This window comes from Schistocerca americana, chromosome 1 (assembly GCF_021461395.2).
Source record: "Schistocerca americana isolate TAMUIC-IGC-003095 chromosome 1, iqSchAmer2.1, whole genome shotgun sequence".
NCBI lineage: Eukaryota > Metazoa > Arthropoda > Insecta > Orthoptera > Acrididae > Schistocerca > Schistocerca americana.
This window is the reverse complement of record NC_060119.1, coordinates 273598072-273624660: the sequence shown is the minus strand read 5'-3', so window position 1 is coordinate 273624660 and position 26589 is coordinate 273598072. Positions and strand designations below refer to the sequence as shown.

At 40.3% G+C, this 26589-nt stretch overlaps 1 protein-coding gene across 1 annotated transcript in view; it reads right to left on the bottom strand.

Moving 5' to 3' along the window:
* Positions 1-26589, bottom strand: part of LOC124621966 (potassium channel subfamily T member 2) — a 700004-nt gene that overhangs the window by 53139 nt on the left and 620276 nt on the right. Inside the window, exon 20 of the mRNA XM_047147499.1 lies at positions 1255-1440. Within this exon, the coding sequence (XP_047003455.1) occupies positions 1255-1440 (186 nt within the window). The remainder of the gene's footprint in view (positions 1-1254; positions 1441-26589) is intronic.

The window sequence follows — 26589 nt, the reverse complement described above, 5'->3', positions numbered from 1 at the left end:
TAACGAAATGTTTCACAGCTGGTATTGTCATGATGTAGACCAATATGTTGTTTCCCATTGCATTTCTAAGTTACATCAATAGTTGTGGGAAAAACTGTTGTACACCACGCAGCAGCAACTATTCTTCAATCCTCTAAAGGAGGCTGTTCCAGATTGAGTGCCCACCTGTTGGCAGGCGACTACCATGGAACAAGTGGGCAAACTACTGTTGCACAAGTATTCAGGTAATTGGGCCATAGGCTATGCAATCCATGACCCCAGATAAATGACTGTATACAGGGACAGCCAAGTGACACATGTATGTTCGGACCACTTGTGCCAGTGCCGCCTGTTTGGTAACCTACACTATCTGTGCCTTCCCCCAGGTGAGCTAATAAGCACTCATCCCTAAGGGGCTGCACTGCAGCAGCTTTCTCTAAAGCAATGGGCATGAAAAGTCAAATGTGATCAAACAAACAAGCTATAATTTTCTAGGAAGTGTTTAATGAATGAATCACTTTTATTGGTTTTGGTTCATCTTGATACACCCAAACAGCTGACTGCCACTTAGTTTTCAGTTAATATGACTATATCCTATGTTCATCTCCAGTTATAATGTTACACACAGATTTTCCATTTCCTGTATTGAATTTTATCGTTTAACACAATCCATTTTTTGGGCTTTAGTCAGGTTTTGTGGAATCTATTACACACAGATCTTTTACACAGAAAATTTTCATGTAAAATCAAAGGTACCTTAGTCTATGACAGGCCTGAGGATGCCTCCATCACATAGTTAGGTAACATGGTCATAATTTTAATTATTCTAAGCACAACATAGATGCTTTTTAGAACAAATGATTTTTGGATGACTTTCACAAAATTTATTGCTGATGGAAGCATAACCATGAAAAAATCCTGCAAATCAATTGTACAGTCTCTTCCGAAGGTGTAAAAGCTGAATGTAGCAATTGAAACATTGACGTTAAGTTAGGTCTGTACAAAAACCTTCAAGATTTTCATTCCTTTCCACAGTATGGTTTCTCTAAGCACTCTCTGTAAAAAGGAAACCACGCAGTCAATTTCTGAGGTGCCATTGCTTTAACAAAATTTTAAAAAGTAATAACTTCACAGGTATATGGAGTCATCTGACAGTTGTTTTGTAAGAACTTGAGGGTGATCCATCTAATTTCTGGAGTAATAATCTATCCATAAAGATGGAAACTAAATACACTATATCACTGACTTATTATAGAATAATTTGTGTAGACTTACAGATGTCAAAAATCCAGATCCTGGAGCTTGATCAATTCCAAGAAGAAGTCTGACAAATGTGATAACATAATCCTTAACGAACGCTTGATACAAGAGTGTATCCAACATACTAGCACTGAATACACTACCAGCTGCAAATGGAAGCCTAAACATATAGGAGATGTGTGATCCTCGTTCCTTCTCTCGCTGAAAATAAAAGCAGAAATATGTTAATATTACAAGAAACCCAAGCTTTCTCTGATACTATCACGTTATTAATTTTTATAAAAAAAGAAACAGAAACACAAATCTACCATACAGAATGCTTGCTTCATTATTAAGAGTACAATAATAAGACACTAAATAAATATCTAAAAGCCATCCAGATTATTATTTCATGAAACATGGTGCATTATCAACACAACAGCACTTTAAATACTTTGCAGAACTAGGTATCAAGAAAGACGATGCAAATCTAAGAACTGTGTGGAGACAGTTGTTAACTAAGGTCTTGCTTTCAATTTTCTTAAAATTGTTTCCATGTTTGTTCTTCAAGTTTTAAGAATATATTGCTGTGTAATGTACAGGTTCTATTGTTGCACTAACCATTATCTCACTTTCATTCACCACAGGCACTAGACAATGACATTTGTTAATACTGAAAATGAAATACGCTACTGTTTGCAAAAAGTACGAGGCGTGTTTTTTAAGTAAGGTTTGTTTTGTTGTAGACACTAGTAGTACGCGTGCGTACCACAATGAGTGCATGTGTCGTGTACAGACATGCCTCGGGAACAACTGTGCTCAGTTTCAGCTCTGTAGCTAAACTATACGGTTATGTTCTGTGTTTTCAAAATGTTTAAGACTATCAACTCACCTGTCGCACGTGAGGTTCGCTCAGTGATGCGGTTTTTGTCAGCAAGGAACCTGTCTGATGCAGAAATTCATCAACAGATTTGTGAAGTGTACGGTGATACTGTTATAAGTGAAAGCAAAGTGCATAAGTGGGTACGAGAATTCTTTGATTACAGACGATTTGGTGGTTCAGTTGAAGCGAGATTTCGTGAGAACAGGCACTTCACCATAATAGGTCTCTCAAACAACTTTCCTGATGTGTCGAGATCAGTGCTTTACAACATTGTTTCTGAACACCTAAAGTTTAGGAAACTGTGCTCCCATTGGGGCCTGAAACTCCTAACAGAGGACCACAAAACCAAAGATTTGAGTGTGCAATGAAATTCTTGACTCGTTATCATGAAGAAGGTGACGTCTTATTGAGTCAGATGGTAATTGGAGATGAAACACAGGTTTCGCATATCACGACCAAATCGAAGCAACAGAGCACGGAACGGAGACTCACATACTCACCTGTAAAGGTGAAGGCCAAACAGACTCTGTCCCAGCGCAAAATCATGGTGTCGGTGTTTTGGGATAGGCATGGTGTTTTGTTGGTCGACTTCAAGCTACAAGGAACCACTATCAAAGCAGAAGCATACTACCAAACCCTGAGAAAGCTATGCAGAGCAATTTAAAACAAAAGATGCAGCATGCTGACAAAGGGAATTGTTCTTTTCGATGACACTGCAAGACCTCACACTGCAGGTCAGACCCGCAATTTATTGGACAGTTTTGGCTGGAAAGTTTTAGACCACCCACCCTACAGTCCTGATCTTGCGCCAAGCAATTACCATCTGTTCCTCCACCACAAACAACACCTCAGTGGCAACTGTTACAATGACGACGACGAGGTGAAAATGGCAGTGAACTCTTGGTTATCGGAGCAGGAGGCAAGTTTTTATGAAGAGGGTATTTTAAAACTTGTTGAGAGGTATGATACACATTTCAACAAACTTGGCAACTATGTCAAAAAATAGAATAAAGTATGTAATTTCTGAAAATAAATTTACTTTTTTTGAAATAACCTTTCATTGTGTACTTATGTTCAAACAGACCTTACTTAAAAAACATGCCTCGTAAACACTCAGAAGTAATGGTCTGCAACACAGCATGATAAGACGATGAGTAGGACAGACGAACAATAATAACTGATTTAAATGGCAGAGGGTTTGCGAAGGCACACCAGCACCCTCTCTTGTGTGACTGGACAGGTCAGTGTTACGAAACATTCAGTCAGTGTGGAGCCATCACATGAAGTGGAAACCTGTAAGCAAGTGCCACTATGCCTCGCCAACATCACAGAGTTGAATATTGGCATGTGAGTGTGTTCCCCCAGGTGTGGATCTATCATTCTGTGACACTGCGGCTCATACAGGATATGCTGCTTCAACAGTGAGGTGTACGTGGACCCAGTGGAGAGAAGAAGGCTGTTCAAAGTCCCAACAGGGTACTGGACAACACAATGTGACCACAGTGCAAGATGACCGCCATCTTTCCCGCCTGGCTGTAAGAGACACAACAGCTTCATCCACAGTGTTGGCATGATGTTGGAGTACTGCAACAGGTGTGGACAATTCAGTATCAACAGTTCAATGCCATCTTCTGTCAGCTGGACAGGCGACATAACGTCAGCTTTCACTGACCAGAACTCACAAACACTGCAGACTGCAATGGGCTTGTGAATGACGACACTGGCATGCTGAGTGGCAAATGAAATGTTTTTAGATGAGTCTCACTTCAACTTGTCCTACAGTGATGGTTGCATGTGCGTTGACACCGCCATAGTGAACACAATCAGGCAGACTGTAGTGTTGATCAGTATGGTGGACAAATGTTTGCAACACATGATCTTGCCTCCTACATCTTGAGTGCAATATGAACAGCTACCATTCTTCAGGAAGCCTTTACAGCCTCAGGCACTGCTCCTCCTGCAGGCCATTCCATGAGCCATATTTCAGCAGGACATTTTCCAGCCACACATGGGGAGGTATGTGCAAGCTTTCTTTGAAGAATGGCGGCTACCACTGCTTCCCTGGACTGCTCATTCGCTTGAGATGTCACCCACCAAACACGTATGGGATATGGTCACTCATTAGTTTGTTCATTCAGGTCCTCCTGCAGCCACAGTTGATGATTTGTGGATGCACATACAAATTGCGTGGTAGAGCATTGCCGAGCAGCATAAGCAGACACACTTTGATTCTATGTCATGACATCTAGAAGCTCTGACTGCAGCATGTGGTGGCACTACTCTGTACGGAATTTCCACAGTCACAGACATTGGTCTGTAATGCTAGTCATTTATGTAGTGACACATCCATAATCAGTTGAATAAACTTCATTGGGATCAAATCCATCTGTCTTGGTGAGTCACTTTTCCAAACAGTAGTGTACTAAAATTGTGTTTTCCTCAAAACCAACTGTGTTCTACATTCACCATAACCAGACATGACTATTTTTAAACACATGCCATTAATTATTCCTTGAAGTTGGCCAGATGAGCAAGGTACTAAAAGTAACAGCTTAATTGAGCTTGTAGTCAAAAGAAAAATAGTAAACAGATTTATATTCACACAAATCACAATTTGGAACAGGTCTTTTATCTGTACATGTTGATTCCTCTACTTTAGTCTTGTTTATGATATTTATTTGTAACTGATTCAGAACAGAATTAATGTACATCTTTTATCTGAAAATGTTGCTCCTACCACTCACTATGTGTGTGTGTGTGTGTGTGTGTGTGTGTGTGCGTGTGTGTGTATGTATGTATGCTCTTGAGTCCCGCAAGTTAAGATTAATTTTATTAAGATAGCAAGAAGCAAATATTTGGTTACTGTTACTGTATAAGATACGAAACTATCATTTTGACTCTTGGAATGGGAGGTTTTATGAGAATGAGACAAACGACAATCAGATATTTGAGGTACGCATAATTTATTGTTGCTGCGATCATTCTCTTATCAGTTTGTCAGCTAGCAGGGTACAGGAAATTGTTGCATCTGTAGTAGTTAAGTAATATATAAAACTGCGTAAAGCTTGGAAATGTTAATCAATTGTTAGCTTGTCAATATATCTTTACTTTGCTTTAAATATCATTTTGGCAGATGTGTATTCATCTCCATGTAATGTAATGTCTAAAACATATATCTGAGAATTTCTAACTCACAAGCAGTTGGTTACTCAATCCAAAGGTTTTCTTTCCAATTTTTTCAATTTAAATTCAAAATTCTCCTAATATGCAGCATTATGTTGAATGTAATCAGATATGAAACTGACCAGTAACTTTAGTAATTTAGTTGGTCACATCAAGACTAAGAATGTACAGTAAACTGAAAGAACTTGTATTACTTCTTGGATCTTGCCATCATTTAAAATAAAAAAAAATTAAAAAAAGGTCAGTTTTGAGTTTACAGGGAGCAGCATTCAGACACACATTTCCCAGGAACAGAAAAATACATTGCATTAAAAATTATGCACTACAGAGTGAACAGTATCAAAAAAGAATCCCTAATGTTAATCAGAACTAAATATCATTCAAACAACGCTCAAATAAAAACGATACTCAAACATGATAATTAATACATGTTCTGCAAAGGCCCCTCTACAAAAATGGAGGGGAAAAAATTTAGACTGTTATATACCGTACTACATAAGAAAAAGAATACTTATTCAAAAAAGATACAGGTATGCATAACCTTTCGCATTAATTGTAAAGTGGCAAACACATACCATACAGCAATCAGTAAACAATAAAGCCAACAGCTGTCTTCCAGAATTGCTTAGTTTCCTACATAGTACAGATCTACAAGAAGCTTGCATAAAAGTGAGCTGTAGTCACACACATGCAAGACACTAAACTCAAAGCGAAAGAACATAGTGGAGCCTTTATGTCTGTAGCCTACCGAAAAGAAAATGATATGACATAGCATAACTGATTATTTAAGAAGGTACATGCAATAAAATTAAATAAAAAACACTTAGTACATGTGATCAGTTAAAAACAACAGTATTCACTAAGCTTAAAGTCCTCAGTAATATTACGGATAATATTTTTTAGGTTACCAGCTGCAATGAATGTGGAGCAAAAAGTGCTGCCATACATCTGGGAATGATCTTTCGAATATCAGATGGTTTGATTCTCTGCATTTTTTGGTTTTCCTCATATTTTATGAAAATCTTATGTAACATACAATGGAATAATTTATTTCAAATAACATAATTTTCTTTTATGAGTGTCACCTATAACACACCTCTAGTTCTGCAAAGTTTAACACCATGTTTCAGAATTTAGTGCATTTCTTCAAAAAGTGCCATGTGAGAATTACTGAATGGCATGCTCAGGTAAAATGCCAATGTTTATGCATGTTGTTATTGTCTGCATTTCAGAAAAATATTTCCAAAAGATAGCAAGTCAACTAGGAACAAAATAATTATAAGATTAACAATAAATAATAATAACATAGGGATTCTTAGATTGCTTACCAATATCAATACAGTCTACCACTAGCATACTATTCTGCAACATATGAAGATAATGTTACTTTCTAAGGTAAAGAGTCATTGCACAAGGAAGTTAGTTTTATACTAATGCAAAATAGCATGTCATTTTATTAACTGATATGACGACTACACATAAGAGAGGAATTTATTCTGAGGGTTTGTGCTGGTGTCCATCTTGTAACTACCACTATCAAACTTTAGTTACTTTTTGGCAGCTTGTGAATGGAAAGCAATGCCTATTCAATGTTATCAAAGATTCTAGCATACAATATTGCTTTTAGTTGTATAGCCACTTTTATAGAACAGTAATGTGTTGCATATTCCATACAGCAGTTGTTTCTGTTAAATCTTCATGCAAAACGCTGAGAATATTATCATCTCATAATCACCCACGAAAAAGGTTTGTTCAAAATGATAATAAGAAAAATAAAGCCATAAAGCAGCAGGAAGACATCTACAAGCAGTTGAAATACTGCTTCACAGAAGCATAAAATAACAATATTGCAATAGGTATAGAGTGCAGAAGAGACTTATGTGCAATTTGTGTACAGTTCTAAGAGTAATCAATGACTTAAACTATGATACTCATAGCAATATGTTCCATTTATCATTTCTGCAATGTCACTGTCATATATTTTAGCATAAGGGTGGGTGTAATGTTTCTATTTTATCCAAGAATCAAATACTCTTTGTAACAACCTATAAATATCTTGCACTCTGACATAAATCAGAAGTCATAGCATAATTATTAAATTTCATATTATTACACACACAAATAGAATTAAGTACAATCTGAATAATAAATCCTACTGAGTTTTCCCAAACAGAAATGATATCTATTACATTCTAATCTGGATTTTCCAATAAAAAACATGTTAGATCTTCTGAATGCTCATGTTTTCCTTAACCCAGTGCACATCTTTGAAAATGTTCAGCAAAAAATAACAATATGCTTACTTTTTCTTGAGGTTACCTCACATTTCAAATATTTATAACTGCTTACACAATAATTTAAAATGTAAGGAAAGATAGACTGCTACTTAATGTAAAGATGACATGTTAAGCTGCAGACAAGCACAATTAAAAGACAGCAACATAAAGCTTTCGGCTACAGCTTTTACCAGAAATAGAGAAACACACTACATTCATTCACACAAGCAAACACACCTCATGCACACGTGACCCCCAACTCTGGCAGCTCGGGCCAGAAAGCAACTATCATATGGGATGGAATCAGCAATCTGCAGGGGGCGGGGAAAGGGATGGGACAGCAGTGTATGGATGGGGGGACAGACGAGTGGTATTTAGTGGAATGTACAGTGATGAGAATGCCAACATGTGTGGGGTCTGGGAGTTATGGGACAGAGCAGTGGGGTAAACGGAATGAAAAAGAAGAGGAGTGGGGAAAGATGGGCAGGTGCATTGGCAGAGGGTGGCAAACAAAAAGGGTGGGAGATGAGAATAGGGAGGAGATGATAGGACAGAGGGGGATGGTTATGGGAGCTTAGAATGTATTGTAAGGATAACTCCCGTCTGCACAGTTTGGAAAAGTTGGTGGTGGAGGGCAGGACCTAAATGGCTTGGGTAGTGAAGCAGCCATTGAAATCAAGCATGTTATATTCAGCTGCATGTTGGACCACAAGGTGGTCTACTTTATTCTTGGCCAGAGTTCGGTGGTCAACATTCATCCTGGTGGACAGCTGGTTGGTTGTTATACCAATCTAAAGTGCTGTACAATGATTGCAGCAGAGCTGGTAAATGACATGGCTGCTTTCACAGGAGGTCCAGCCCCTGACGGGGTAGGATAAATCTCTGACAGGACTGGAATGGGAAGTGCTGGGTGGGTGGATTGAGGAGGTCTTGCACCTGGGTCTTCCACAGGTATATGATGCTCGTGATAAGGGGTTGGGATTGGTGGTTGCATAGGAATGGACTAGGGTGTTGTGAAAGTTGGGTGAGTGATGGAATACCGCTTTAGGAGAGGTGGGAAGGATCTTATGGAGGATGTCCATCATTTCAGGGCATAATAATAGGTAATCAAAGCCCTGGTGAAGGATGCGGTTCAGTTGTTCCAGGCCAGGGTGGTAATGGGTGGTGAAGGGGGCACTCCTTTGTGGCTGGTTCTTGGGGGTGGTGGGAGGATTGGGGGTGTGAGGGGAAATGGCAAGGGAGATCTGTTTGTGGACAAGTATGGCGGATAGTGCCTGCCCATGAAGGCATGCCGGGCATGGGATTCTTGTTGCTGCAGAAGATATGCTGTCCCCAGATGGCCAGACTGTATGGGAGGGATTTTTTGGTGTGAAAGGGACGACAGCTGTTGAAATGCATGTGCTGTTGATGGTTGCTAGTTTTAGTGTAGACAAAGGTGCAGATGGAGCCAGAAGAGATGAGGAGATCAATATCTAGGAAGGTTGCATGCTGGTTTGAGGATGACTAGGTGAAGCAGATGGGAGAGGTGTTAAGGTTGTGAAGAAATGAAGGTGGGGTGTCTTGGCCCTGAGTCCAGATCATGAAGATATTGTCAATGAACCTGAACCAGACTAGGGGTTTGGCATTCTGGGAGGCTAGGAAGGTCTCCAACCAACTGCCTGTAATCTAGCCTCCCATGCCAATGATAGCACCAACCACTTCCTTCACTGACTCTCCACCATTCCAACCTCTTTACCTCATGTATCCCTACTATGCTAACCTGTTTATGGGCCTTCTAAAGTAGACCTTCCTAGCCTCCCAAAACACCAAACCTCTAGTCTGGTGTAGATTCATTGATGCTATCCTCATGATCTGGACTCAGGGCCAAGGCACCCTATCTTCATTGCTTCACAACTGCAATACCTTCTCTCCTAACCTCTTCACCGGGTCCTTGTGTGAATGAGTGGCATGTTTTTCTTTATCTGATGAAGGCTGTGATGGAAAGTTTTATGTAAGTGTCTTTTAATTGTACCTGTCTGCAACTTAACATGTCATCTTTATGGACATCTTTCCTAAATTCTTGATATCTCTATATGGACTGTCCACTGTTTGACTAAGAATGTTTGACTAAGAATAATTTGTTTCCAAAAAGTGATCATTTTCGGTATACAGACCAATTTACCTACAGATCAATTCTCCTCAGAAATTAGGAACTGTGGATAGTTTAATAAAGGCAACGAGCACAGACGAAGTACAATAATTGTCTGGTATACTTGTATATGGCTCTCTCTCACAATAAAACAATGTTTTGTGCTGTTCCTAAATTGGAGGATATTATTTAGTTGTCTTTCTTAAACATGATGTGAAAGGTACAGTATCCCTGGAAATTCTCAATGAACCACCACAGCACTAGCCACATAAAGACTTTACTAGTTTCATATTGCAAATAGATGGGATTCCCCACCATTTACAGAGATAAATAACGGAGTTCTTGACCAAGTGAGCAATGCCATGATGGAATAAGCTTTGAGCTATTCAGAAAAAATTGTGTCCACTTTACTCTTCAGATATAATTTCTTTAAATGAACTGGTATATGTTTGGCACATACATACAGACCAATTTGAATGTAATTCACAAACCAGAAGTACGCAACAAAAATATAATATTACATCAAAAGAAAGAAAAGAGGGAATATGAGAATCATTTCTTTGGTGTATTGTAGATTACTCTTTGTTAAAATCATTACCGCATTGCAAAATTAGGAAGCAAATAAAAAGTACAATGTTTTCAGTGAAATCATTTATTTTTCAACCACCACTGTTCTGATCTCTTGAGCATAACTTTGACAATGATCCTCTAGTTGTATGTTTAATTCCAGGTGTTGGTATTGCTCCACAGCACTGCATGCCTTTTTTACAGGGTTCTGTATTGCATCACAGTATTATACAATAGGTCTTTATTCGTTTTAGCTATTTTGTCACAATTCCCATGCGAGTTCACATTTCTTATGCAAGTGTTTATCTGTTGCTTATGCCTTACATTCAGAAGTTTTTGATCAAGCATCCTTTAACAGAATAAATCAATTATTTATTTCAGTTATTACCTGCAGCAACTTGACAGCTCTCAATTAACAATCATGTGATTCTATTTTTATGTTTCATGGCCGTGCCTTGTCTATGTGTTGTTGCATGCTGACAGTAAAATGTCTCTTGGTTTAATGTTTTCACTTTTCCTGCCACCTAGGCATGTTTAAAATGCACATAGTCTAACAGTCAAATTGAGTACTTGCATGTAATTGTTGAATATGGTTTTTAAAGCTGTTTATTCGGATTACACTGTGGCTTGCACACACAGTTATAGAATTTGCAGCTCCCAGTGTTAGGACCCATACTCAGAAAAGCAGCTCAAGGGGGATTCAGGACAACTTTGGCAGAATTTGTGCTTGGTCAGATGAACAACAGCTCTCTTTAAACATATATAAATGAAAGATAATGTATATGGGCAGCAGAAACATCCATGTAATGTTCGAATACAATATAATGATATGTTGCATTAATCAGTTGCTTCAATTAAATATCTAGGAGAAGCACTGTGAAATGAAACAAAAGGTCAGTTGCACAGAAAGAAAATAGTTGACTACAGTTTGTTGAGAGAGTTGTGGGAAAGTATAGAAATCTACACTCCTGGAAATTGAAATAAGAACACCGTGAATTCATTGTCCCAGGAAGGGGAAACTTTATTGACACATTCCTGGGGTCAGATACATCACATGATCACACTGACAGAACCACAGGCACATAGACACAGGCAACAGAGCATGCACAATGTCGGCACTAGTACAGTGTATATCCACCTTTCGCAGCAATGCAGGCTGCTATTCTCCCATGGAGACGATCGTAGAGATGCTGGATGTAGTCCTGTGGAACGGCTTGCCATGCCATTTCCACCTGGCGCCTCAGTTGGACCAGCGTTCGTGCTGGACGTGCAGACCGCGTGAGACGACGCTTCATCCAGTCCCAAACATGCTCAATGGGGGACAGATCCGGAGATCTTGCTGGCCAGGGTAGTTGACTTACACCTTCTAGAGCACGTTGGGTGGCACGGGATACATGCGGACGTGCATTGTCCTGTTGGAACAGCAAGTTCCCTTGCCGGTCTAGGAATGGTAGAACGATGGGTTCGATGATGGTTTGGATGTACCGTGCACTATTCAGTGTCCCCTCGACGATCACCAGTGGTGTACGGCCAGTGTAGGAGATCGCTCCCCACACCATGATGCCGGGTGTTGGCCCTGTGTGCCTCGGTCGTATGCAGTCCTGATTGTGGCGCTCACCTGCACGGCGCCAAACACACATACGACCATCATTGGCACCAAGGCAGAAGCGACTCTCATAGCTGAAGACGACACGTCTCCATTCGTCCCTCCATTCACGCCTGTCGCGACACCACTGGAGGCGGGCTGCACGATGTTGGGGCGTGAGAGGAAGACGGCCTAACGGTGTGCGGGACAGTAGCCCAGCATCATGGAGACGGTTGCGAATGGTCCTCGCCGATACCCCAGGAGCAACAGTGTCCCTAATTTGCTGGGAAGTGGCGGTGCGGTCCCCTACGGCACTGCGTAGGATCCTACGGTCTTGGCGTGCATCCGTGCGTCGCTGCGGTCCGGTCCCAGGTCGACGGGCACGTGCACCTTCCACCGACCACTGGCGACAACATCGATGTACTGTGGAGACCACACGCCCCACGTGTTGAGCAATTCGGTGGTACGTCCACCCGGCCTCCCGCATGCCCACTATATGCCCTCGCTCAAAGTCCGTCAACTGCACATACGGTTCACGTCCACGCTGTCACGGCATGCTACCAGTGTTAAAGACTGCGATGGAGCTCCGTATGCCACGGCAAACTGGCTGACACTGACGGCGGCGGTGCACAAATGCTGCGCAGCTAGCGCCATTCGACGGCTAACACCGCGGTTCCTGGTGTGTCCGCTGTGCCGTGTGTGTGATCATTGCTTGTACAGCACTCTCGCAGTGTCCGGAGCAAGTATGGTGGGTCTGACACACCGGTGTCAATGTGTTCTTTTTTCCATTTCCAGGAGTGTATAAAGAAGACATAGTACACAACACTTTTGCGAAACATTCTTCAGTTCAATTTAAATGATTGATATCTTCATCACATTGGATTAAAGGAAGGCACCAAAGGAATTCAGGACCATGGTGTTAGATTTGTTAAAAGTTGATTTGATCGTACGAGAATGTTACATACCGTATGTACCCTATTACAAGACAATCACGAATATATATATTCTGGTTAATCAAACTTACATACTTTTATTGGTATAAAGTATCTGACTAAAAAACTTAACATTGTACATATTATAAATTCATGCCATACATACAGAATATAAGGAGAAATAAAATTAACAGAAAAAAATGGTTTACATTAATTTTTAATCTTCACTTTCTTTTTTGCTCACTACCCTTGCCAGTTGTCTTTGGTATCACTATTTTTTAATAGTAGTAATTATAATAATAATCACAGGCATCATTATATGGCATTAACCAATGAAATGCAAGGATATAGGCAATGCATTTCTACGTGTGAGCAACACTGAAACATATGGTCTAGGTTGTCACGAATATTTGGGTTAAATTGATGTTGGACTCTCCTCACCCCCATCTTTGTTGTTGGGGCAGACTGATCCATAGTATAGCAAGAGGTCTAGGTTACACTGAAAGGTGTTCAGAGCTGGTGAAGCAAATGAATGTGAATGCCAAGTAAAAGTTGCGATAACAGATTGACCTTGGTGTATGTTCACACTATATTTAAACACACTTAGCCACATTTCTATGTTTATTTTCATACTCCACATACAATCATATGGTGGTTAATGGAGGGTACATTGTATTGTACCACTATTAGTCATTTCCTACCCTGTTACACTTGCAAATAGAGTGAGGGAAAAACACCCTCCTGTGTGCTTCTGTATGATTCTCATTTCTCTTATTTTATCTCCATGGTCCTTATGCTACATGGCTGTTTGTGGCAGTAGAATTGCTCTGCAGTCAGATTCAACTGTTGGTTCTCAATAGTGTTCCTCGAAAAGTATGTCACTTTCCTGCCAGGGATTCCCATTCGAGTTCCCCAGGCATTTCTGTGATACTTGCATCCTGATCAAATTTATGGGTAAAATATCTGGCAGCCTGGCTCTGAATTGCTTTGATATAGTCCTTTAATCCAGCCTGATGTGGAAACAAAAAAATCAGGCAGTACTCAATAATAGGTCACACTAGTATTCTATATGCAGTTTCCTATATGGATGAATCATACTTTCATAAAATTCTCCCAATAAACTGAAATCACCTACTTGCTTTCCCTACTACAATCCTTATGCTCATTCCATTTCATATAACTTTGTAACATTATGTCTAGGTATTTAATCAATGTGACTGTGTCAACGATCACAGTATTAATGATGAATTTGAACAATATGGCATTTTTTTCATCATTTCCATTACGGATGATGCACTGCAATCATGATTTGAATTGGTAATTTATTAGGGAATAAATATACAACCAGTCACTTCTTTTGGATTTTTGATATGATTTATTGTACCACTAACACGTTTTTGAGCCACGGCAGGCTCATCATCAGGCAGAGATGTACAGCAACATTATATCATGAACCAAGTGTAGCTAATTGCTGTGATGATGGTGCTGGCGAAAATGAAAGAAAATTAGTTTTCGGTGATAAAATGTTTATCACACATTAAGGTAGTTATGTTAGCCAATATAGGATTATTTTCCTACTCACCCGCATTATCTATTTTTCTACATTTAGAGCTCACTTCAGTTCATCACACCAACTAGAATTTGGTCTAAGTCATCTTGCTTCCTCCTACACACTCAATTGAATGGTGACACCCTTTTGTACACAACAGCATCATTAGCAAATTACCGCAGATTGCCGCTCATCCTGTCTGTCAGATCATTTATGCATATAAAAAGAATAATAGTGGTTATCTTATACTTCCCTGCAGTACTCCTGATGATACCTTTGTCTCTGATGAACACAGCATACTGGGTTCTATTAGTTAAGAAGTCTTCAAGTACCTCACATATCTGAGAACCTTTTCCTTATACTCATACCTTCGTTAACAGTCTGCAGTGGGGCACTGTGTCAAATGCTTTGCAGATATCTAGGAATATGGAATCTGCATGTTGTCCTTCATCCATGATTTACAGGATATCATATGAAAGAAGGACAAGCTGAGTTTCACACAAGTTATGGTTTCTAAAACTATACTGAATTGTGGACAACAGTTTTGCTGTCTCAAGGAATTTTCTTATTTTTGAACTGAGAATATGTTCAAGAATTCTGTAATAAATCAATGTTAAGAATATTGGTCTAGAATGTTGCAGGTCCATTCTTTTAGCCTTTATATACACAGTAATCAGCTGCAATTCTGTGCTGGATGAGAGGTAAGCAAGGTTGTAAGGAAGGTAAATAAGGGGCCAACACTGCAGAGTATGCTTTGTAAAACTGAACTGGGATTCCATCCGGACCTGGTGGCTTACTTGATTTCAACTCTTTCAGTTGCTTCTTTACGTCAGGAATGCCAATTTATGTTCCAGATATGGGAGTTTGTGTGATGGTCAAACAATGATATGTTTGTATGATCCACCTGCATGAATGATTTCTTAAACACAATACTTTAAATGTTAGCTTTACTTTTACTATCTTCTATTGTCTACCAGACAAGTCAATGAGTGATTGGACAGCCTTTGACACACTTAGCAATTTTACATAGTAACTGAATTTTCTTGTGTTCTTGGCAAGATCATTTGGTAAGGTATGAGGGTTGTAGTACTTGTATGCCTCATGCATTGACTTTTTGTTACAGACGTATCAATATCTACTAACTTTTGCCTGTAGTCATTTGCACGTTGTCTTTTGAACCGAGGGTACAACTGCCTTTGCTTCTTCAGAATTTTCTAAATTTTGTTATTAAACAATGGTGGGTCTTTTCCATCCTTAATTCACTTACTCAGCACATACTTACACAAAGCATGATTTACAATCTGTTTAAACTTTGCCCACAATTTCTCTGTGTTGACCGTACTGGAATTAAGTGGTGTTCATTTATTATCTAAGTGGAATGCTGAAAATTACCATCTGATCATTCTCGGAAAAATACTACACCTTCTTGGCTGATCTATTAAATTTAGTAAACACTGTTGCTATGATTATGACCAATCTGTCTCCACACACACACTGTCGATAAGGCCAGACATGTTTGTAGCTTCAAGATCTAAAATATTTCCATTGTGTGCAGGCTCCCAAACTAGCTGCTAAAGACAGTTTTTGGAAAATGTGTTCAAAACACACTTTCTGTAATAAAAATCAGAAACACATCGTAAATTCAGAAAACGTTCCTTGATAGTGGACTAGTCTCTGAAAAGTATTTTGATGCATATTATGTACATAAACTACAAAAGGTGCAAGGAAGGTCTGCCTTGTAATTTTACCAGTATCTGGCAGTTTGTTCTGAACATGTCTTGATTCCTGAGGAGATGGTTAGGGCCAGACCTAATAGCACAGCTGAAACTGCTGGTAATGAAGCAAGCAGCAATGTGTGACAAAGCAGACTGGCATCTCTTTACTTCCTCTTTTGTTTTGCCATTTGCCTCCTTAAATTAAATTTTTCCATTTTTGACTAATTACAATTAACATGCATAAGTATGATCTGCAATTCCATAAAAGAGAAAGGTTGGCCCTCAATCTTAAGAAATATAACACCAGATTAGTTTTGTGTTTAGTTTTGTGCATGAAATCAATTTCCTAATTTATTTTGACTATTCCTAGTTAATATATTTTGTTATAGGATGAAATCAGTAATTGTTTCGTGATTTAAATGCAATTGTTGACTTATAAACAAATATAAATTCTATACTAATTATAAACATTTGGAAGAAGAACTACTAGAATTCTTAAAGTATTTATTTGGCTCTATTCGAAAATATATTAGCAAAGCCAGACCTTAATTAATTACAAAATAATTACCAAGTTTGTCAAAAGCATTGTTTGTGTAGCTATATCTATTAATTTCATTATTTAAACATATAATTCAACCTAACCTTTGTGATAGAAGGAACTGTTAAAGAGGGAGAATTTTTCGATGTATTCAGTTAATTGAATTAGTTATGTGTTACGTGTAATTTCTGTAAATGAAAACATAAAACAATGTATAGTTTCAGTGCTTATTATTGTGAGGATATATAAAGACCCAACTTTTGGTCCCAAGACAGTCTGTCCACAGCTGATTTTCAGATGGGAAGTCTGTATCAGTAACAATAATGCATTAACTTAACAGTGGAATTAGTGTAACACAAATAGGCCATGTGTTAAAACAATGACAGTGTCTGTTCAATTTACTTGAGGAATAGTGTCACACGTACCTTATTATTCTGTAAGAAATGTGAACTGTGCGGTTAGGTATTTACTGCTCATAGATGTTCAATAGCAAACTATTGTAGCAATATGCTGATGTTTGCCTGCAAGCTGTTAATGAGGCTTATCATTTACCAATAGTGAACTGGCCATATAACTGTGTAATATGGGGAGGGGGTTTGTGAGCAGCAAAAGTAAAGAACTGTGAAACCATCGGCTACATCATTTACAGTAGTCAGTGTTGAACTCCCCCCACCCCCCACCCATTTTTCAGATAGTATAACAATGCAGTATGTCAACACTGAGGACTATCAATTAAGAAATAAATCAAGCGAACATCATATATGGCGTCCTTTTGGGTGAGGACTATTGTGTTTGGACACTATAAACAAGGACTTGTGAACTTTGAACAGTGAGTTTAACGAAGTGAGTGTGTGGTACATGTGGCATTGGAATTTTGTCAAGGACAGTGAACAGACAATACTATGGGAGTGTGAATTCAATTATTTCTGAAATATCAGTATTGAAGTAGTCACCATTAAACAGGGAGGTGCAACAGCCAAATAGTGAGTGGGTTCTATGAAAGTAGCTATTGAGTACGGGAGCAGCCAATCAGCACACAGGTGGACGCAGCCAACTGGGATAACCACAAGCATCACTGAGAAAATTATCACTTGCAGCAGCTGTGCAGACGACGCATGAAGATGACAACGGCAGCAGCAACAGGCGAATGAATAAAAATAAGGTAATTCATAGGAAAAGCCTTTTTATATTAAGTGATATATAATGAGTGGCCTTAATGAACAAGACAGTGTGAGGGGGGAAAAATGGACAATGTGATTGATAACAAATCTGTAGAGGTTAAGTTTTTAAAAGTACAGAAAGACTTAATAGGGACTGACTTGGAGGACGATAGTGCTTACGGAAAACTGGAAGTGATGTTAAGGCAAATTATGAGTAGTATGAGTATGATAGAAGATGTTAGTAGGCTGGAAAATAGTATAAACAAAGTAGTACATAATACTAATGAGAAATTAACATTAATGGGTAATAAATGTGCAGAAGAGAGAAAGAAGCTTTGTGACGACTATAATAGGAAAGTGGATGCTTCTGAGAAACAGTGTAAGGATGAAGTCGAAGCAGTCAGGAAATTTTGTGCTGAAAATAGGGTTAAACTTGAGAACCAAATCGATCAGATTAAAAATGATTTAGAAACAGAGATAGAAACCAAGTGTGCAGTAGTGGTAGAGGAAAAACTGGTAAAAGTAAATAAAAATGTAGATTCAAAATTGGCTGAAATGGAGAAAACGAGGTACAAAATCAAAAGCTTAGAGAAAGTGACAGTGGGTGTGATTCTGACAGTAGTTGTAATGATGAATCCAATAGTGATGAGGATGAGGTATTTGAATTTATCATCAATAATGATGGCAATGTGTTAAGTAAAGAAAGAATAAAGGAGAATAATATTAGGTCTAATGAAGAGTTAGAGTTTAATGAGAGTGGTAATGAGGAAGAGGTCCATGCCATCTGTCATTTGATGTGTCTGATACTGGTTTTGGTAAGCAGGATGATAGTTTTTCCGGGGATAAGAGTAATGAAGATTTGTTGTATGAAGAAGACCACACGATAAGTAAAAAGGAAATGTGGCACCCTGTAATAAAAATGTGGCACCATATAATAACAGCAAATGTTCAAGGTATACGTGTTAAGTGTTTTCCGGACAGTCTTAGTGATTTGAATGGTATTCCATAGGCATTTTTTTTTTTTGAATCTGTTAAGAACACAGAAAATGTTTATGGAAAAAAAATTATTGGTGCTACTGCTAAGCTATCAAAGAGTGTGAAACAAGAGGTATTATTAACTGTGAAATTGGCAGTACAGTTCTTGGAGAGCAATTTCTTGGTGATTCAGAATCTCATCACTGGTGTACCATTTATGACTAATTTCTTGTGCAATTAGCAAGAAGGGGGTTCAACATTCTGTGTGTGATTCAATTATGTGGCTGTCTGTCACATTTTTCATGTTTCCTGAGACAGTCAAACTCTTCTCCTATCCCATCTGTAGTGTATGAGTGAATCACAAACATTCTATCTTCGAATTTCAAGTGATTTCGTACAGCAGAAATATTTTAGAAAAGGATTCTCCAGAGAGAGAGAGAGATATATATAAAAAAAAATATGTGGTGTCACCGCCAGACACCACACTTGCTAGGTGGTAGCTTTAAATCGGCCGCGGTCCATTAGTACATGTCGGACCCGCGTGTCGCCACTGTGTGATCACAGACCGAGCGCCACCACAAGGCAGGTCTCGAGATACGGAATAGCACTCGCCCCAGTTGTACGACGACTTTGCTAGCGACTACACTGACGAAGCCTTTCTCTCATTTGCCAAGAGACAGTTAGAATAGCCTTCAGCTAAGTCAATGGCTACGACCTAGCAAGGCGCCATTAACCATTTTAAGATAGAGTCTCACTTGTATCATCAAGGAATGCTGTATACAAATGATGGATTAAAAGTTAAGTATTATAGCAGCTACATACTTTTCTTGCTACCATTCATTACGTATCCTGTTTCAGACCTCTCTCTAGCCTATGTGAGATTAACGCGTGCCTTTCGGCTACTTCAGTGTGGCGTAGCTGTCTTGTTACGCCACAACATTTGGCGACGAGTCAACGGAAAGGGTCTTGTTCTTTCTAATTGCTTACATTTACTTGTGTCATGGCTTCGCCAGATGTACTGTCCGAATTTTATCGCTTGCAGAATCAGCAGACGCAGGCGTTATTGGATGCCCTGGGACAGCTCGTCCAGGGTCAACGTGCACTGCAACACGATGCGGCAGCCGCCGCTTCACCGCTACCGCAGCCACAACATGCAGTTGCACCGCCGTTTCGCAAGTTTGACCCAACCCAAGAGACATGGACTGAGTGGTCACGCCAGTTTGGATTTCATCTCGCCGCCTACAGAATTCAAGGTAACGAGTGGCAGCCTCATTTATTGGCGTGTGTAGGGGTGCAAACGTACCGTGTGATAGTGAAATTGTTTCCCCGACGCGACGTAGCAACTCTGTCCTACGAAGAAATTTTGTCTGCTTTAGATACCTATTTCAAAGAAACGGTCAATGTCGTTGCAAAAAGGTATACTTTCTTCCGTACAAAACGTACGGCCGGTCAAACTAATAGGGAGTGGGTTGCAACTTTGCAAGGCCTTACACGGGATTGTGCTTTTGAGTGTGAATGTGGACTTCCTTATTCAGCTACAAAGGTACGCGATGCAATGGCACAGAACGTTTCTGATGTTCGCATACAGGAACAGATTTTGAAACTCGTCAATCCCTCCCTTCAGCAAGTGATAGACATATTGGATAGACAAGACACGCTTGACTTTGCTCAGGAATCATTTGCAACTTCGCCAGCCGTGTGTAACATTAACCGGCCTGGCGGGCGCGCTGCATGGCCCGGTAAACTGCCCTCGCGCACGTCCATGCAGCTGCCGCCACGCTCTAAACCAGGTGTGCCGCGCCAGCACACAAATGCGGTGAAATCATGCCCGCGGTGTGCAACTAGACATTCGCGTGACAATTGCCCGTTACGCCAAGCTATTTGCTTTTTCTGTAATAAGAAAGGACATGTTCAAAGTGTTTGCCAGAAAAAGCTCAGATCAGACAATCACAACCATTCCAGGCCCTTTGCTTCGTGCCGGAATCAAACCAAGAATACCCATGGACATTCCTGTAGTTAATTCCACTTCGTCCAGTGCCACTGTCTCTAACAGTGACTGTGTTCGTCCCACAAAAAGTGTGCGTCGACGTCGCCGGAAATCACGTCAATTAGCAAGTGATGCTGTACCTGTATCAGTTCAAATTGCACGAGAAAGTCGCTCTTGTCGTCGGCAGGACAATAAACTTTTTGTAGATTTGGACTTTAATGGCAAAGTGATCCCATTCCAGCTCGATACCGGAGCTGCAGTTTCATTGCTCAATCACGACACGTACAAACAACTGGGCAAACCTCCGTTGCGTGCTGCAAATGTTCAGTTAAAAAGTTATTCAGGACAGCTTATCCCTGTGTTAGGACAGTGCACTCTTCTTGCGACATACAAGGGACAAACAAAACTTGTGTCATTTTACGTTCTTCGTTCTTCTACTGCAGTGAACTAGTTTGGTTTAGATTTATTTCAGTTGTTTAACATGTCTATAGTAAATCAGGTCCTATCAGTGAATCAGACTGTGCCTTCGGACAGTGTTTCTCGGTTATGTGAAGAATTTGCAGACATTTTTGCACCGGGCTTAGGTTGCGCTAAAAACTATGAAGCACATTTGGAACTGAAAGTAAACACGCAACCGAAATTTTTCCGAGCGCGCAATGTTCCCCACGCATTGCGTGATGAGGTCGCAAGAACATTACACGATTTAGAATCACAAGGTGTGAGTGAATGTGCGCAATGCCTCTTCTCTTTCAGCTCCGCTTCATCGCTTACGCCGTAAGGGTGTTCCGTTCGTATGGACGACGGAATGCGAACGCGCCTTCGCCGATACTTGCCTTACGCCATTCGATCCTCGGAAACCCCTTTTGTTGATGGTAGATGCATCGGATTTCGGGATCGGTGCTGTGCTTGCGCACAAAGTTGGCTCGCATGATTGCCCTATTGCCTTTGTGTCAAAATTGCTCTCGTCTGCGCAAAGAAATTATTCACAGATAGAGAAAGAAGCTTTGGCTCTCGTGTTTGGTGTTACTAAGTTCCATGATTTCTTGTATGGTCGTCACTTTACCATCATCACAGACCACAAACCTTTGACGTCGCTTTTTCATCCGAACAAGCCTGTACCTCCGCGTACAGTGCAGAAATTCATTCGCTGGTCTATTTTCCTCTTGCAGTACCGCTACAATATCTTGTATCGGTCCACTGCTAAGCACGGAAACGCCGATGCGTTGTCCCGTTTGCCTGTTGCTGAGGATAAAGCATTCGATTCTTCCGAATTTGCTTGCATGTTCATTGATGCGGAAACCGATGACGTGGTCGAATCGTTTCCGATTGATTTTCGTCGTGTAGCTACAGCCACAGCTGCTGACCCTGTCCTTGCTACCGTTTTGCGTTTTGTTGCTACGCAATGGCCTTTGTCAAAGTCTCGGATCGAGGATCCGTTGGTTCGCCGATTTTTTGCTCACAAGGAGAGACTTTTTGTTCGACGTGGTGTTTTGTTGTTGCGTTCTGATAATGATCAGTCCAGGGTCATGGTCCCACGTTCGTTACACTCCTCTGTCTTACGGCTGAGTTGCTCCACGGTCGTCCTCATCGAACCTTGATGTCTTTGCTGCATCCGCCGCATCAGGTTCCTGTGCAGCGGCAGACTTCTGCTTTTGCTCCAGGCGACGTTGTATTCTATCGCAACTATCGAGGTTCACGGCGTTGGCTCGCAGGGCGCATTCTTCGCTGCCTCGGCCGCGCGATGTATTTGGTTTGGGGGGCCTCTGGTGAGGTGCGTCGGCATCTCAATCAGCTGCGCCTCTGTCGTCGCACGGGTTCTGCCGCTCCCCGTCTGCTTTCAGCGATGGTGCCGTCCGGTCAGCACCCTGGGGACCCATCTACTGGCTCGCCTCATCCCCAGGTGTTACCGACGATGCCTTCCATTTTGCCCCATGGCAACGCGCCGCCGCCGCCGCCTGTTCTCCCGCCGGCGCCGCCCGCATTCGACGCTTCGCTGCAGCCGCCAAGCGCCTCCCTGGGTCAGTGCCGCCGATTGCTTCCCGTGACCAGCTGTCCTCCGACATGGAACTCTTGCCCGCTCCGGACCACATGACGTCATCGTGCGTCGGATACCCCGACGCAATGGAGGTCGACCCTTCGGCCCCTCCAGTCTCTCTATGGGCACATACACCGCATGTTGACGTGCACCCTGGACTAGGTTTTCAGGCGTTTCCTAGCTCCCCTCGGACCGAATGGCCGGGTGCGGGTGGCACAGCCTCGCCTGTTGTTAGGCTCCCCACCTCATCGCATACGTCGACATGGGGTCCTCCCCACAGCGGGCGGAAGCCTTATAACACGACCGTTCGCCGATTTGCGGGGGAGGAATGTGGTGTCACCGCCAGACACCACACTTGCTAGGTGGTAGCTTTAAATCGGTCGCGGTCCATTTAGTACATGTCGGACCCGTGTGTCGCCACTGTGTGATCGCAGACCGAGCGCCACCACAAGGCAGGTCTCGAGATACGGAATAGCACTCGCCCCAGTTGTACGATGACTTTGCTAGCGACTACACTGACGAAGCCTTTCTCTCATTTGCCGAGAGACAGTTAGAATAGCCTTCAGCTAAGTCAATGGCTACGACCTAGCAAGGCGCCATTAACCATTTTAAGATAGAGTCTCACTTGTATCATCAAGGAATGCTGTATACAAATGATGGATTAAAAGTTAAGTATTATAGCAGCTACATACTTTTCTTGCTACCATTCATTACGTATCCTGTTTCAGACCTCTCTCTAGCCTATGTGAGATTAACGCGTGCCTTTCGGCTACTTCAGTGTGGCGTAGCTGTCTTGTTACGCCACAACAATATACATATATATTATGTCGTGTTAGTGATAAGTAAAGGAATCATAAGAGGCAAGAAAACAGCAAAGGTATTTGGTAAAAATATATGAGATACTGTGTTTGTTCAGGTTTTATGAAATATGATGAAAGTAAAACTGGTGTCATGGTTAAAGAATTTCTGTCAAACGAAGAGATAAGGTAAACGTAAAATGAAAGGTGTCAGTATACCTGTATGCGGAGGAGAATGTGCAGATTATCTGAAAACTATAATTAACATCTGAAGCAATCAGGTCATGAATGAAATTAGTATAATCTGGTGCAGTAGCAGAGACAATATGCAGTAAAAACCATCTTGAATAATAGGTCTTAATATTACTTGTGGTTTAATAGAAGTGTTTGTGTTCAGTGCAGTCAGTATATGGAGATAACTATCTATTTATAGAAGTGTGTCATGGTACAGGCTCTTCTAACATTAAGGAAATAAAGCTTTAAATATTGTTGCCTGGAGTAATGTGTGTGGAAAGAATAAGCAAGATTTGTATGTATATCGCCCTTCAGGCTAGAATCTCAAGCAATTTGATGGAATACAGTGAAATAATGGAACAAAAACTGAATCTAATATAATCTTTCAAAGTGATAATTTTGTCTGATCAGAAATGAGAGTTAAGTTTGCCTTAGCATAAGGATCTGTTACTGTGAAGTGTTTTTCAGTAGAATCAGTTTTGCATTGGATAAGCAAAGCAGTTGTTTATTTATTAGATAATGCAGCAATAATAAAATAATGAATAATATTAGGGTCTTAATGGTTGGGGAGCCTGTCTATGCAGTAGGGATATTTTTTGAGAATGCACACCACTAGATAATGAGGTAAGAAATGTAAGTAAAATAATGGAGCTGGCAGACATGATTGAGTAATGAAAAAGATAACTGTACACAAACAAATGTGATGTAAGTTGTTCCATAAAATTTCAGGCATGCAGCTGCATAAATTCAGTTTCTTCATCTTATATTTCGGCAAAACACCATCCAGCCATCTTCGGAGTGAACCAAGGTGACTAACACTCCAGCACTTGCTCCATCTTTTTAAACTCAAGGACCAAACCACTGCCTATGCGGCCAAAGATACACAAGGCGCCAGAGACGTTGATAGGTGGCAGAGAGGTGTAACGTATGCATGGAAATTAAATCTATGGCTGCGCAGTTGATCCACACGGTGATATCGATGTGTCACATAGAGCTGTACCGTCCTGATGTCTTTGTGATTTAATTACAGAAATTGCCGGATTCCACGACTTGTCCAAGCTGAAGCCACTACCTCTATTAATTAAATTTGTCACCAACCGTATTTCAATTGCTTCTTTCACTACTGAGTACCAGAAAGATGAAGTCGAGGATAAAATTTTGACATAATCGTACACCATACAGTGCCCAGTGTCAATCAGTGCTCTGCCACTGCACATAGATTTATTAGGTTGTAAGAGGCAGGTGTACCCGTAGTGCTCTGTGCATCTCTCCTGGACTGTACACGTCATCTGTCCGATATATGAATGGCCGTACTCACAGTGAATCTTCTAACCCCAGGCATCTGAATTACCAAATCATTTTTAATGGAACCCAGGAGTGGTGTAATCTTTGGTGGAGGGCGAAAAATCACTTTCTCTTTGTATTTCCCGACGCTCTGTCCTATTTTTGATTAAAGGCTTCCTACATATGGCAGGATTTAAAACTTTCTGTGTCTTCTTCCGCTTTTCTTGTGCCCAAAGTTTTATGGGACAGTCTTTGTGCTATGAGAACATGAAGATGCAAAACAAATGTGGTGTAACTATACTGATAATACATTTTTGAACTAGGTAACATGTGGGTACTGTGTATACTATGCAGTTCATGACACTGCAGCTGGGAATGAGAGCTTAACAGAAACAATAATGCTTTAGTGGAGTACAAGTGATTGCTGTATTATTGGATCTATAGATTATCTACGACTTCTGTAAGTGTTCTGAGAAATTATGAGCTTAAAGTGGTAATACTGGAGTGAAGAACAGTAATTTTGCTGTTCAATTGGTAACTGTGGTGCTAGAGTGATGTGAATAATCTTGACAGATCAACTATTTGGTAACATTTCGTGATTTTGTGAGGATTTAATTTCCTGGTTAAATGGGAGTAGTACTAAGATTTGAGTGGAGAAGTAGGGTAGTTAAGTTATGTGATGGTGACTCTATTCTTTTATCATAATGTAATGATCTTGAGTTTTTGCTGTTTTGCAAATGGAAAAGAAACCCAAATCTTTCAAGTTTATCCAGTTTGAGACATAATTAAGACATAGAGCAATGTTTTATAGTGTAATGTGCACCTGATTTTAAAATTTTTACTATTCCCCACCTTTAATACTATAGTCAATTTTAGGGCTAATTATTGTGATGTTATGAGAACTGTGTAATATATTTATTTATGAAGTAATGACTATTTGCCATTAGTGTAAAACATTTTTTCCTTATACTTAGAAGTAAAAGTCAGCGCACCAAAAAAGGGTATTTTGTCAAATTTTTGCATGTACTGTGGCGGAGGAGAACCAACCCCAAGGGAATGGATAGCTGTGCATTTCTGTACTAACTGCCACTTGGACCTGTTGAAGGTGTGGATGACTTGGTGAGAAAATATGTTAAAGCTCATTAAAGAGGATTGCAATGGCTTTAGGGCACAAAACTGCTAAGGTCATTGGTGCGAATCATTAAAAGAGTGAAAGTGCTTGTGTAAAATACTAAACATTGAAAAAGTGAAATTTTTGTCTGAAAATGAACCACAAGGTGCAGTGCAATTTAACTTTTTCCAACCCATGATCATTTATTCATTGAAGCAGGGCAAAGACTTGTATAAAGTGATTTGTATCTTAGAATGTAATCTTTGTTTACCCAAAAAGGACATCACTTATGATGAAAATGTCTAGCTTTTATTACAAATTTAACTTGTGGCTATTTTGTGCCATTGGAAAATACACTATATGTTATGAGAACTGTGTAATATATTTATTTATGAAGTAATGACTATTTGCCATTAGTGTAAAACATTTTTT